Genomic DNA, 15,495 nt, shown 5'->3' on the forward strand with positions numbered 1-15,495 from the left:
GCTAGGGCAGAGCCAGGGTACGTGGTTGGGTGGGCACTGAAAGAAGTGGTAAAGCTACGGAGAGAGAAGGGTGCCAGAAATCCACAGGGCAATGTACCACTGAGGCTTTAGTAAAACTATCTGGTAAGATATTCAGGTGGCAGCTGCTATGTGCATGCCGAACAGAACTGAGTGACTTCCAACTGCACCCATTTCCTAAGAGCAGGCCTGGAGAAAAGAATAGAAGGAGCTCACCTCTCGGCAATATTTTTTGCAGACTGGAGAAACCGGGCCTGGTCATTTTCTTTCAGAATATGTTCAGCCTGGTTGATGAGGACTGTTGACCGCTCAAGACACTGGCGGCAATTAGCAACCTGCTGTGCCAACTTTCTCAGTTTCATAACCTTAAAGGAATGAGCAGAAGAAAAATGAGCTTCAACATCCAGGGCTTAATTAAAAACAATAAAGCAACACGAAGGAGATCTGCTGTGGTGATTCTAAAAATAAGGCCTATTAATATCCTATGGTCCCTGTACTAACCACTCACCTTCTCACCCTACCGTCTATGTCTTGCCAGCCCCTCCTCCCACCTACCGCCCACTTACTTACGCTACAACACACCCAGGCATATACTCTCGGTCATCTACCTCCTCTTTTTTATTAATACCATTAATTTTTCTGATTAGAACAACAGTGCATGCTCACTGTACAGTATTTAGAAAATTTTTTTTAAAAAGTATAAAAGGAAACCCTGCCACCCAGGGATCACCATCGATACATTTTATGGTCGATAGATTTTCACAATCGTGTTTAATAAAAAGTACCTCCTTGTTCTTTATGAGGATCTACGTTCCAATGTATATATTTCTCTACGTACCCTTACGCACACCTGTGCATTCACAGATCTATGTTCTCAGAAATTTCCACTTCTGCCTTAGCTGGAGCCACCCGGCATGGCACAAAGTATGAATCATCACTCCAGACTCCCCTAACTCCTCACACTGTATACCCAGCATGGCCTTATAATCACTACACTGAGCGGCAGACCAATAAACCTGCAACCGTACAGATGCATGGAGGCTCCCACCTGACTTTGACCATGCTTCTTCAGTTCGCAGGCTAAAAACCTGGAAGTCTTCTCTTTCCCCTTCAACTTTTACAGCTGAGCAGTCGATGACTCTCATCATTTCCCTTCTAGTAATGCCTGTTCTGTCCTTCCCTTCCATTTGTGCTGGCATTTCCCTGGTTTAGGTCTTTATCAACTCATATCGAGAATCATTTCATAAGCCTCTTAGATGGCTTCCCTGACTTCAGTATCATCAGATCTACCCTGCACACCTCTGCCACATCGATCAGTCTCTCCCTTCCTAAGAAACTACAATGGTTTCCCAGTGCCTTTTTGATGAAGCCCAAAGCCCTTATAATAGCATGCATGGTCCTTCCATAATTCTGGCCCACATTTCTACCATTCCTTTCTTTTCTTTTTGGCTTGACTTATAACATGCATACAGTGAAGCACCCACCTCTGAAGTGGACAACTCAATGACTTTTGTTTTGTTTTGCATATACATACACCCATGTAACCATCAATTAGGTCAAGGTATAGAGCATTTCCTATACGCCAGAACTCTCCTCATTTTTACTGGGTTTCTAGCTCTAGGCCAAACATGGCTTCTCCTTTGCCTCCCTCCCTCCAACCCAGTTTCTTCTTACTTTCAGGATCCAAGTTCAAACCGGCATCATCAGGTTGAAACTTTGACATTTGTAAAGTCAGCTCTGGCTTGGCCTCGCCGAAGCCCCGTGCTTTACCTTTGTCTCTTTGATCTTGACGGCGATCATTTGCCTCCTCTGCCGGATGATCTCTACCAGCTCGTCACATTCTTCCGTAAGTTTTGCCTCATGCATAGCAGTATTCACCTGCCGAGAAAGTCCAGAATATTACACAGTGGTTGCTGCCTTTGTCCCCTGCTGGCTCTCAAAGGTTCGCCTTGACAGCTAAGCATGCAGAACTTCTTCCATACCTCCCTCATAAGATCCGCTCCTAGAAGAAGGGTAGAGATGAGGATATTAATGATGCAAGGGCATTGAAGCGCCACAGATAGGAAGCTCTCCGGCCTCTGGTAGATCATGATGGCTAATGGAAGGCTGGGCAGAAGGACAGAGGAGATGGGGGCACGTTACTCCCACTGCATAATTCCCTTTACTCCAGCACCCTTTCCTCCTGCTGTTCTTTTCAAAAGAGGGTAAGGAGAATTAAGTATGTCAGGAAAAGAGGATCCCTCTCCACAGGCACAACAATATTAAGATAACATTACAACAATCTATTTCTACCATCCTAAAAAAATTTTTTTTTGGTTTTTCTTGTTCCCTTCTAATCCTAAAACATATGAATGCACAGCTATGACTTCACAGTAAATATATGCATGTGTAGATATATTTTCATAGTGTTGTCATGATGTCTCAGTAGATATTTCTCACCTTCAGCTGTCCAGTATCTGAATACCTTTCCTATTTTGAAATACCGGCTACAACAAAATATCTCTACTGCCAAGTCAGACTGGGGAGGGGTGAAAAAAAGAGCCACCATTTTTTATTGTCTTCCCATATACTGATTTCTCCTTCTTCCCATCTCTACTACTCTTGACATTAGATGGGCAGAAGCTCCCAGAAGGGCTAAAATGAGAGCAGGGATCTTTGGGAGGAAGCTCCCAGAAGGGCTAAAATGAGAGCAGGGATCTTTGGGTGGCCTAACTGTAAAGGCAAAGGAAGGGAGATGAACTGACATCTCTTAAGCACTTAGGGTTCCAGACGCTTTATAGATAAATTCTTTCGTGTAATTATCGTAAGCACTTCATAATAGAGGAGCCATTTTTTGTTCCCATTTCACAGATGGAGAAACTGAAGCTCGCACAATTTTAGTGACTTGCTCAAGATCACACAGCTATGAGGTAGTAAAACCAGAATTCAAACCGAGTTCTTTCAAGTGAAAGCCCTGGCTGGCTGGCTGCGTGGGCAGAGAAGGTTCGGTTTCATTTGAGCAGCACGCAGAGCAGCCACACAGGGAAGTACAATCATTTCAAGAGTCTATTCAAGGAGCACTCGAGCAGAGCTCTAGAAAGCTGAGGAACAGACAATGCCTTACTTGAGAGCATCTGAACTCCAGGGGCAAGCTATGCTTCATTAGCAAGGTAGGGCTGCATTCAATTGCTAGCCCCCTTCAGAAGATTCCTTTACACACTCCGAGCCCAGAAAAATACCTGTCACTGGACCCTGCCGTCTGTTCGCTCATCCTCTAAGGTCCCTGCTGGCCAATTTTCTGTTTCTTACTTAACTGAAATAAAATACGCTTGCAGTATCGCTGCCTGATTTTGTTTTATTTCCACTTGCCGGAGGGAACACCATAATGAGAGCTCCCATTTATTATGAATCAACAGTCCCACTCTGGCTATTCGAATTTTTTTCCCTCAGGCTCCTCACCCTTTCCCTAAATTGGATCTACATTTCCAAGCCAGAGAACCACACCCTCTCGAGAAACCCCCACTCGTGTGAGAAGAGGAGATTCATCTAGTGCTCCCTGGATGTGTGCTTAGAGTATCTGGAGACTTAGTTCCCATAATTACCTTTTGAAGCTGCTGAGAGTGTAGTACCCAATGGTGCAGTGCTCCGCTTCTTGCCATTTAGCCCTTGGGCTAACCCTTACATAACACTCACTATATGCCAGGCACGACTCTAAGCAGTTCACATATACTAGCTCTCTCAATTATCAAAGCAATCCTATGAGGCAGGTACCATCAGCCCCATTTTACAGATGGGAAAACTGAGGACAGAGAGACTAAGTGACTCACTCAAGGTCACACACCTGGTAAGTGGCAGAGATGGGATTTGGACCCAGGGAGTCTGACACTATAGTCCACACCTATAACCATCACACTAGACTGACTCCCCAGGCTAGTGTAATAAAATTCCTGCCCAGTTTCTGACACCCATCACTTCTTTTGCTCCATCCATCTTTATTCTGTCATCCCATTCTCTTTAGTCATTTCAGATCACTAGAATGCCCTACACTTCTGTGCCCTGTGCCTTCGCGCGAGACTTCTTCACTTGGAAAGCCATTTCCTTATTTGTTTATTGAACAAACTTCTACTTTTTCTTTCCAGGCCTTGCTCAAAACTAGTCAGTTCTGTAACTTTTTCTCACCTGCTTGGAGGCAATTCATCCCCTTTTTATATCCCCATAGCACTTTATATATAATTCAGTTATACCATTTACTACCTTATACCAGAGGAATTTATTAGTCTGCTTTCCCCACTCAAACATGAGTTCTGGAGGCTTGTGTCTTCTTTGACCGTCTCTCCAACATTGCGACTGGCATACGGTAGATGTTCAGTAAATATTTGTTGCGTTGAATTGAATGGGGGTAGGGAGTATCTCACTGCTTGCTAGACATGTCCACTCAGTTACTCAGGTTACCCTAAATTCAGTGTCTAAAAACAAACTCATTGGGCACCTGGGTGGCTCAGTCAGTTAAGTGCCTGCCTTTGGCTCAGGTCATGATCGCAGGGTCCTGGAATCGAGCCCCACATTGGGCTCCTTGTTCTGTGGGGATCCTGATTCTCCCTCTGCCTGCTGCTCCCCCTGCCTGTATTCGCTCTCTCTCTCCCTCCCTCTCTCTGTCTGATAAATAAACAAAAATCTTTTTAAAAATTTTTTAAAAAACATCATCTTCCCTCTAAATCTGGATTCCACCTCTGATTTCTTTTTTCCTTTTTTTTCTCCTAATGCTTCTATCATTATTAAAGTTACTCAGGTTCAGTTACTTCTGATTTTTACCTCTCCCTCATCCCCCACATAAATTCACAGCAGTCCCAAAGTCCTGCCCCTGCTTTTCTTTTCAAACTCACTAAAATTCTTCTGGCAAGACGAGGCTCTGAGCCCAGGAATCAGTAAGTTGAAGTCCTTATCACTCTTTTGGACTGTGACTGTAAAAGCCTTATTAATTCATTCCCCCCCTCCAGAATCTTTCCTTTGCCACTCACCCTCATAATCCATCTTGCACATACCCTGAAATCAGGAAAAATCATCCCCATCTTCATCATCAAACACGTATTAAGCATCTTTTGCGTGTAATGCATTATGCTCAGGCCCTGCTCTCAATAAATCTGCAATCCGAATGGGGAAAAGCCATATGCATATAAAATAAACAAGTCAAGGCAGCATACCAATGAGTGACATAGAATATCATCTACAGAAACTAAAGGCAATGATCGCTCCCAGTGGGGAAGTGGAGAAAAGATGCTTCAATGAAGTGGGACTTGAGCCTTAAAGATGGACAGGACTTAGATTTTAAAGGTAAAAGGGAGGGAAATTTTGAACCAAGCTCACGAAATTGAGCCTTACTCATTAAGCAATATAGCATCTTTGAAAAATATTTTTTGGAGGGTAAGACGGTGAGAGAAGGAGTTTTTTTAATATATATATTTTTAATTTGAATACAGCTGACACACAATGTTACATTAGTTTGAGATGTACAACATAGTGGTTCAACAATTCTATGCTGTGCTCACCACAAGTGTATTGATCATCCATCACCATTTGATGCTGTTACAATACCATCAACTATATTCCCTACCCTGTAGCCTTCATTCCCTGCGACTTACCCATTCCATACATGGAAGCCCGTACCTTCCCCCATTTTGCCCTCCCCTTCATCCCCTCCTCTAGCAACCATCAAGTTAACTTTTTTTTTAAAGAGATGAACTGAGATTGATTTGATTGGGGGTAATGGTAAGCTTGGGGGGGTGATTTTGGAAACTATTGTGATGTCAACAGGGCCTAGCCAAAGAGAGTAACAGGAATCCAAAGGAAAGGTCAAATACAAGATGCACTCCCTGGCTTGAAAATCTTCATTTAGACAGCAAGCTCCTTGAGGAAAGTTTTTATGTCACTTTGTTTCTCCTGCCATAACAGGCACAATGCCTTACACACAACAAACATTTACTGATTGATTCAGTAAAATGAAAAAGCACAATAAGAATGACAAACATGAGAAAATGGACTATAGTAAATGCATCTTGTGGAGAAAATGTAGATGGAAGCGAAGGAGCTAGGGAGGGGTTTGGACAGCTGCAGTGAGCAAAATCAAACAGCCAAGCACGAGTAGTAGAGCAGAAATTTGGCTGAAGAGGCAAAATCCCAAACTAAAGGTAAAGCAGTGACATTAAAATTTTTCCATGTCAAGAAGCAGCCCAAAAGAGCAGGTTCCTTGAGTGTTTTCTGAATAGGAAATACTCCAGGGTAAAACTGTCTTCATGATGTGAATAAAACATCTCAAATTGCTTGGAAGGTACTTGAAAGCCCTGGTATTTTCCTCGTCTGCAATTTTCCTTGAAAATTCACTGACGTATTTCACTTGCTTATTAACCCTTAGTTGAAAACAACTGGGTTTATCTGATAAACATTTTTGGTTGGTTGATTGACTGGTTGGTTGGTTGGTTGGTTGGTTGGTTGGTTGGTTGGTTGGTTGGTGGAGGATCCCAGATCCTCTGCTCTTTGGTTTGGGTTAGTGAGTTTGACAAGAAGGCTTTTTATCTGTGGAAAAATCTATCCTCTCTGAAAAATACCATTAGAGTAATCTTGGCAACCTACTTGTATAAATCTCTCCACCCCCTAAAAAGAGCAATTTTTGCAGAGGTGGAGAGCAATTTCTGATGTCTAAGACTGAGTCTCAGCACGAGGCTTCCAAGGCCTAAGCACCAGGGAGCACAGGCCTCCCCTGTCAGATCTCCAGGTCCTCTTCTCTGCTCTGTGCTCTTTTCTCTCTTCCCAAAGGCAGCAAGAATTTCACCTGCACGTTTTTATCCAACTGCCCATCCTACTGTTTCCCAAAGTTCCTTCCTACCTCCCAGCCCAAAGATTAACCCCATAGTCAGACCTAGACTTCCCCCAATTTCCACCCTTCCCTGGCACAGACACACACGTCCCATTAGAAGGATTTTACTGCTGGTCACTACAAGGAAGTAAATACGTGGGAGTTCACAAAAGCCACAAGTTGCAAAGGCTTAAGAAGCCACAAAAAAGTAGTATTTTGGTAATTGTTTCTCTTCCATATTGAAATGTAAATGGACTAGACCTTTTTACCCTCAGCTGCTTTCAGACAGCTTATTTGATAGTTTCTTGGGAGATCTCCCACATGCTCATTCTATAGGTCTTTTATTCTTGGGTTCAAAGTGCAACAGCCTTCCCTCCAATCCCTCCCCATGAGAAACTTCCTCACTCATAGCCTCCCCTCAGCTCAGTCACATCCATAAGCCCTTCAGAGCACTGCACAGGAGTTCAGAAGGAACTGAGAGTTTCTGGTCAAGTGGGACAATCTGGATGAAGTAGCGAATAAGCTCTATAGCCAGAGTCAAGCGAAATTCATTTATGTGCTAATGGACAGAACACCTGGTAGGCATCTTCATCTCTGTGTCCTCCACTCTACAGTCAATGCAAGCCTAGTTCATCCCCTGAGATCTTCTGTCAGAAGATTTTGAAATGCCAGCATTAAAGATTCCGCGTGGGATGGAATGATGAAAAAGATTCAGCTTCTGCCTTTGAGGCACTTACAGTCTAGTGGAGGAGATGAATGTGAATTCGGCTAATTACAATTTAAGGTAGAGCAGAGCAAGCAATGAATGAGCAAGACTTGGGCACACAGAAATGAGGTTTAAAGGGAGAGAATTCTAGGCAGAAAGAATGCTATGAAGAGCGTGAACAAAAGCATAGCCAGGAAAGTAGAGGATGTTTGGATAAAGCAGATCAGCCTGACAGGTGCAAAGGAGGGAAATAAGGCTAGAAATGGAGGTTGCAGATACAGTACGGAGAGCTGCGATGTCATTTTGAGGCTTTGGGTGTACCTGGATAAAATGTCAGGATCTTAAAACTAGAGTTAACACCTTAACCATTGTTAGTTAACACCCTAGTTGAGAACAAGGGGGAGAGGAAAAGCCAGCACGGTACTCAAAGAAGTGGGAAAATCACTCTCTGTGCAAAGGAGATGAGAAGGAAAAGTGGGAGGTAAATTGGACATCTGATGGATTATCAACGAGTTGCTATGAACAGCTTTGTCACCTTCCCGATGCTGCAAAGAATTCATTACTCTCTTAAAACGATGTGTTCAAGAAAATGCAGTGTTCTCTCTGTTTCCAGGAGTTCAGCTTTGTTAGATTCCTTGATTACGGTTAACGAGTCTGTGTTGTATACTTGAAAATTGCTAAGAGAGGTGCTAAACGTTCTCACCACACAGACAAAAAAGGTAACTATGTGAGGTGGTGAATGTGTTAACTAACCTTACCATGGTAATCATTTTGTAATATACATGTATATCAAATCATCACACTGTGTACCTTAAACTTACGCCATGTTTTGTGTCAATTACATCTCAATACGCCTGGGGGAAAAATTAGAAACCATGATGTTTATGAAGCAGATGTAGCACCGAGTACAGCAGCGTCTAAGCTAAGGTATTCATCCAGATCACACTAGGGGGATAGCTCACACACACACACACACACACACACACACACACACACACTACCATCCCGGCCACCACAGCCCTTTGTATGAGGAAGGTTCAAATGTATGAAAGGAAGAGGAAGATGAGACCGATCTTCTTTTTACATTTTCTAAAGCAAAACAATGTAACATGTCCAAGATGGTCCTGCCAGCTTTACATAATAACTAAACCAAGTGGGAGCCGTTTTTCCAATGGATTTTATCTGCGTCTTTAGGTTGGGGAGGAGGGTGACCACTTAAAGGTCTAGCGGATGTGCCAAATTATTTTTTTCTTTTTTTCTTTAAATTCAATTTATGCAAAATTATTAATAGGATTTTTAGTCCCCTGAACTGGAGTAACAACAGCTCAGGGGGCAAAAAAATTACTGAGGCAGAGTTAAGCAACCTATTGCTTCAGTGCCTAAGTTAATGTTTTGTTTTGGTTTTTTTTTGGCAGAGGAGTGGGTGAGGGGTTCTAGCAGGTAGAAGTGGGTGGGGGATGGAAAAGCCGTGTGGATGAGGAGGTGGCAGCCAGGCCATCTCGAGAAGTGACAGACACAGACATCGACGACAGACACACTTCCTGCAATGCAACAGACACTGTTCAAATTGCTTCCTATATTTTAACTCATTTACATCTTATTAACCCTCTGAAGTTGGCACTATTAATATCATTGCCATTCCACAAAAGAAACTGAGAGACATAGAGGTTATGTCACTTGCCCAAGATCATATAACCAGTACATGGCAGAGGCAGGATTTTCACCCAGGCAGTCTGGCTCGTGTCCATGATTTTAACCAGTGCGTGTGTGTGTGTGTGTGTGTGTGTGTGTGTGAGAGAGAGAGAGAGAGAGAGAGAGAGAAGCAGAGAGAGAGACAGACTATGCTCACACACGTGCTTCTTTTCCTCTCAGAATTGCCTTTCAAGATAATCACATCCCTCAGACTTAACCATTGCAAATATTTTGTGTAATTACTTCCTGACTTTTGAAAAAAATACAGCATAAAAATGCATAAGATGTAACATTTAGAAAACATACGTAATGCACATACATATATATGGACACACACATATTCCATGTTTATTTTACCCTGAGTCTAACTAATAAAAATACTGGCAACTGAAGGAGAGGACAATTTGCTCCATATACATGACTCAGGAATGACCCTGTGCCATGGGGCAATTCTGTGTTAGTTTTAGAGTCCTTTCTCCTCAGGGATCAGACCTCCAAGCCTTTGTAGCATTAAGATTAGTTCCTTTCATCCCCATAGTCTCTTTCCACTCAAGGTAACTGTTTAGAACATGCTAGAAAAAAGTGGGAGAGGTATAATGTAGGCTTGTATCTGGTATTCTACGTGTATGGCTATAAATCCCATATGAAATGAGGTAGAAACCTCCTTTCTCTCTCTTCAGAATCACAGAACTGTTAGATGTAGAAAAGACTAAAGAGGGGTGCCTGGGGGGCTCAGTTGGTTAAGTGTCTGACTCTTGATTTCGGCTCAGGTCATGATCTCAGGGTTCAAGATCGAGCCCCATGTTGGGCTCTGTGTTGGGAGTGGAGCCTGATTAAGATTCTCTCTCTCCCTCTCCCTTTGTCCCTCTAGCCCATCTCCTGCTAAAAAAAAAAAAAAAAAAAAAAAAACCAACCACCTAAAGAATCATAGGTTCCTTGCCTCTCCCTTTACACTTAGAAATTTGAGCCCTAGAGAGAAGGGCTTACCCAACATCATATTACTGATCAATGACCGAGCAAGGCTAAAGCCATATCTTTTGTGTTCTTCCACTCTACTGCTCGTTTTGTGATATGCTGCTTACAAAATCCCTCTAAAGACATAAGACTCTAGATGTCACCACAGAGATATGAACATTTATGTCAACACAGAAAAACGTACATGAATGTTGATAACACCTTTACACGTATGAGCCAAAAACTGGAAAAAGCTGAATGCTCTTCAGCGGGGGCATGGATACACAAGTTCTGGAATATCAGCAATAAAAAAATTAAAAAACTATTGATACAACAACATGAATGGATCTCAGGGGCGTTATGATGAGCGACATAAGGAAATCATGTTAATCATAATATGTTACATACTGTATGTTTCCATGTATGTAACATTCCAGAAATTATAAAATTATCAGTGATGAACAGATCAACGGTTGCCAGGGGGGCAGATGTGACCATAAAGAGGTAGCAAAAATGAGTTTCTTTGGGGTGATGAAGCCGTATTGTTCTAATTATGATGGTGATTACACAAATCTATACATGTGATAAAATTCATGGAATGATGGAACCTCCTTCCCCTTCCCCAAAAGGTTAAGGGCACGTGAAAAGTGGTGGAATTTGAATGAGGTCTATAGTTTGCTTAGTAGAATATTGTACCAGTGACAATTTCCTGGTTGTGGTAGTTGTGTGGTCATGTAAGATGTTAACACTGGGGAAGAGTAGGTGAATCATATGTGGGGACTCTCTGTGTTATTTTAGCAACTTCTATGTCAAATTAAACTTATTTCAAAATTTAAAAGAAAAAAAGAAAGAAAACTCCAAAAGTCCCATAATGTTTAAGGCAGATCTGGTGAACCAACATTTGTATAGTTTTCTGAAGTTATAACTAATATGTATTCAGGCCTTTGCTCTCTACCCTAGTTTATTTTTTTCCAGTTTTATTGAGAAATAATTGACAGACATCACTGTGAAATGTAAGGCATACCAGCATGATGCTTTGATTTACATATATTGTGAAATATATGTAATTAGCCCAATAGGTTCAGCTAACATCCCTCTTCTCTTTAGATAGAAAAACAAGAAAAGAAAAAAAGAAAAAAAAACCTTTCTCCTTGTGATGAAAACTCATAGGATTTACTCTCTTTATTTTCCTACACATCATACAGCAACGTCAGCTGTAGTCACCACGTTATACATTATATCCCTAGTATTACTTATCTTATAACTGGAAATTTGTACCTTTTGACCACCCTCTTCCAATTTCTCCTGTCCCCACCCCGTGCGTCTGGTAACCATAATTCTGATCTCTTTTTCTATGAGCTCAGGGTTTGTTTTTTTTTTTAGATCCCATGTATAAATGAGATTATACAGTGTTTCTTTTTCTCTGACTTATTTCACTTAGCATAATGCCTTCAAGGTCCATCTGTGTTATCACGAATGGTAGGATTTCCTCATTTTTTATGGCTGAATAATATTCTATTGTATTATATACCACAACTTCTTATCCATTCATCCATTGATGGGCTCTTAGGTTGTTTCCATGTCTCGCCTATTGTAAATAATGCTGTTATGAACATGGAGGGTACAGATCTCTTTTTGAGTTAGGATTTTCATTCCCTTTGGATATATTTTCAGAATATATCTGGATCATATGGTAGTTCTACGTTTGATTTTTTGAGGATCTTCCATACTGTTTTCCATAGTGGCTGTACCAATTTATAATCCCACCAACAGCACACAGAGTGTTCCCTTTCCTCCACATCCACACCAGCATCTGCTACCTCGTCTTTTTGATGATGGCTACTCTAACAGTCATGAAGTGATATCTCACTGTGGTTTTAATTTATACTTCCCTAGTGACTACTGACGGGGGGCATCTTTTCATGTAGTGGCTGGCCTTGTGTTTATCTTCTTTGGAGAAACGTCTATGCAGGTCCTTTGCCCATTTTCTAATTGGGTTATTTCTAATTGGTTATCTAATTGGGTTATTTCTAATTGCCCATTTTCCAATTGGTTTTCTGCCATGGAGTTGGATGAGTTCTTTATGTATTTTGGATATTAACCCCTTATCAGATACATGTTTGCAAATATTTTTCCCATTCTTTAGGTTGTTTTTCACTTTGTTGATGGTTTGTTCTGTTATATAGAACTTCGTAGTTTGATGCAGTCCCACTTGTTTATTTTTTATGTTTTTGCTTGTGCTTAAGATGTCATATCCAAAAAAAGTCACAAATCAAGGAGATTTATTCCTGTGTTTTCTTCTAGGAGTTTCATGCTTTCAGGTCTTACATTTAAGTCTTTAATCTATTTGGAGTTATTTTTTTAGAGAGTGAGGTGGAGGGGCAGAAGAAGAGGAAGAGAGAGAATCTTAAGCAGGCTCCAAGCCCAGCATGAAGCTGGGCACGGGACTTGATCTCACAACCCTGAGATCATGACCTGAGCTGAAATCAAGAGTTGGATGTTTAACCGACTGAGCCACCCAGGCTCCCCTATTCAGAGTTAATTTTTGTGAGTGATATAAGATAGGATGCACTTCCATTCTTTAACGTTTGAATATCCAGTTATCTTAGCACCATTTATTGAAAACACTGTCTTTTCTCCATTGAGTATTCTTGGCTCTCATCAAGTATTAGCTGACTATATATGCTTGGGTTTGTATCTGGGCTTTCAAGTCTGTTCCATTGGTCTATTTGTCTGTTTTTATGCCAGTACCATACTGTTTTGATGACTATGACTTTATAATATAGCTTCAAATCAGGACGTGTGATGCCTCTTATGTTGTTCTTCTTTCTCAGAATTTCTTTGGCTATTTGGGGTTTCTTGTAATTCCATATAAATTTTAGGAGTGTTTTTCCTACTTTGGTAAACAATGCCATTGGAATCTTGATAGGAATTGCATTGAATCTATAAATGGCTTTTAGTAGTATTGGCATTTTAACAGTACTAATTCTTCCAATCCACAAACATGGGATACTTTCTAACTTATTTGTTTTCTTCTATTTCTTTCATCAATGTCTTATAGTTTTCAGAATAGAGATCTTTTTCCTTAAATTTATTCATAAGTATCTTACTGTTTTTGATGCTATTATAAATGGCATCAATTTATTTCTTTTTCAGAAAATTTATCGTTAATGTATAGAAATGCTACTAATATTTATATGTTAATTTTGTATCCTGCAATTTTACTGAATCCATTAATTAGATCTAACAGTTTTTTGGTTAAGATTTTAGGATTTTCTATATATAACTCATGTCATCTGCAAATAAAGACAGTTTTACTTCCTTTCCAATTCTGATACCTTTTCTTTTTCTTGCCTGATTGCTCTGGCTAGGACTTCTAGTACTATGCTGCATAGAAGTGCTGAGAGTGGGCACCCTTGTCTTGGTCCTGATCTTAAAGGAAAAGCTTTCAAATATTCACCACTGGATATGATGTTAGCTGTGGTATGGACATATATTACCTTTAGTATGTTGAAATATGTTCCTTCTATGACTCATTTGTTAAGAGATTTTATCACGACTCGATACTGAATTTTGTCAAATGCTTCTTCTGCATCTATTGAGATGATCATGTAATTCTTTTCTTTTCTTTCATTCTATGAATGAAATATATATCATTGACTGATTTGCAAATGTTGAACTATCCTTACATCCCAGGGGTAAATCCCACTTGATCATGGTGTATGACCCTTTTAATGTGCTGCTGAATTTCATCTGCTAGTACTTTTTTGAGAATTTTTACATCTATATTCATCAGGGATATTGGCCTGTAGTTTTCTGGTTTTGGTATCAGGATAATGCTGGCCTTGTAAAATGAGTTTGGAAGTATTCCCTCCTCTTGGAATTTTTAGGAGAATTTGAGAATAAGCATTAATTCTTCTTTAAATATTTAGTAAAATTCACCAGTGAAGCCATCTGGTCCTGAGTTTTTCTTTGTTAGGTGATTTTAAATTATTGATTCAATCTCCTTACTAGTAATTGGTCTATTCAGATTTCTTTCTGATTCCATCTTGGTAAACTGTATGTTTCCAAAATTTTCTTCATCTCTTCTAGGTTGTCCAGTCTGTTGATGTGTAGTTGCTCACAGTAGGCTCTTAGGATCCTTCAAATTTCTGTAGTATCAGTTGTAATGTCTCCTTTTTCATTTATAATTTTGTTGATTGGTCCCTAACTCTTTTTTCCTTGGTTAGTCTAGCTAAAGATTTGTTAATTTTGTTTATCCTTTCAATGAACAAAGGCTTAGTTTGGTTAATCTTTTCTATTGTTTTTCTGTTCTCTATTTCATTGATTTTTGCTCCAATATTTATTATTTCCTTTCTTCTGCTAACTTTGGGCTCAATTTGTACTTTTTTTTTCTAGTTCTTTAAGACGTAGAGTCAGGTTCTTTATGTGGGATCTTTCTTGCTTCTTAAATGTAGGCATTTATTGCTATGAACCTCCCTCTTAGAACTGTTTCTATTGCATCCTACACATTTTGGTATGTTTTATTTCCATTTTGTTTGTCTCAAGCAACTTTTAATTTCCCCCTTAATTTCTTCTTTGATCCATTGGTTGTTCAGGAGAGCACTGTTTAATTTCCATGTGCTCGTGAATTTTCTAGTTTTCTTCTTTTTGTTGATTTTTAGTTTCATGCCATCATAGAGAAGATACTGGTATGATTTCAATCTTCTTAAATTTTCTAAGACTTGTTTCATGGCCTAACACATGGTCTATCCAAAAAATGTTCCCTGTGCTCTTGAGAAGAATGTGTATTCTGCTGCTGTGGAAAGAATGTTCTGTATGTGTCTATTAGGTCCATTTGGTCTATAATGTTCAAATCTGCTGTTTCTTTATTGATTCTCTGTCTGAGTGATCTATCCATTGTTGAGAGTGGGGTATTAGAGTCCCCAACTATTATTGTATTACTGTTCATTTCTCCTTTTAGCTCTGTTAGTTTTTGCTGTATGTATTTATGTGCTCTGATGTTGGGCACATAAATATTTACAAGTGTTATATCTTCTTGGTTTATTGATCCCCTTATAATTATATAATGACCTTCTTTGTCTCTTTTTACCATTTTTAGTGTAAAGTCTATATTGTCTGATATAACTATAGCTACACTTGCTTTTTTTTTTTTTTTTGAAATGTCTTTTTCCAACCCTTCACTCTCAGTCTTTGTGTGTCTTTAAGGCTAAAGTGAATCTCTTATAGGCAGCATGTTTTCGATTTTTTTTTTTATCCATTCAGCCAATTTTTGTCTTTTAACTGAAGAATTTAA

At 40.0% G+C, this 15,495-nt stretch overlaps 1 protein-coding gene across 4 annotated transcripts in view; it reads right to left on the reverse strand.

Moving 5' to 3' along the window:
• Positions 1–15,495, reverse strand: part of MID2 (midline 2) — a 92,146-nt gene that overhangs the window by 24,164 nt on the left and 52,487 nt on the right. For all 4 annotated transcript variants that reach the window (XM_087860057.1, XM_087860058.1, XM_087860056.1 and 1 more), the window contains exons 4-5: positions 1,789–1,896; positions 235–383 (exon numbers count right to left, since the gene is read on the reverse strand). In XM_087860057.1, coding sequence (XP_087716183.1) covers positions 235–383; positions 1,789–1,896 — 257 coding nt within the window. The remainder of the gene's footprint in view (positions 1–234; positions 384–1,788; positions 1,897–15,495) is intronic.

The sequence above is a fragment of the Ursus americanus genome, chromosome X (genome assembly GCF_024610735.1).
Source record: "Ursus americanus isolate L20-20 chromosome X, mUrsAme1.1.p, whole genome shotgun sequence".
In the NCBI taxonomy this organism is placed as follows: Eukaryota; Metazoa; Chordata; class Mammalia; order Carnivora; family Ursidae; genus Ursus; species Ursus americanus.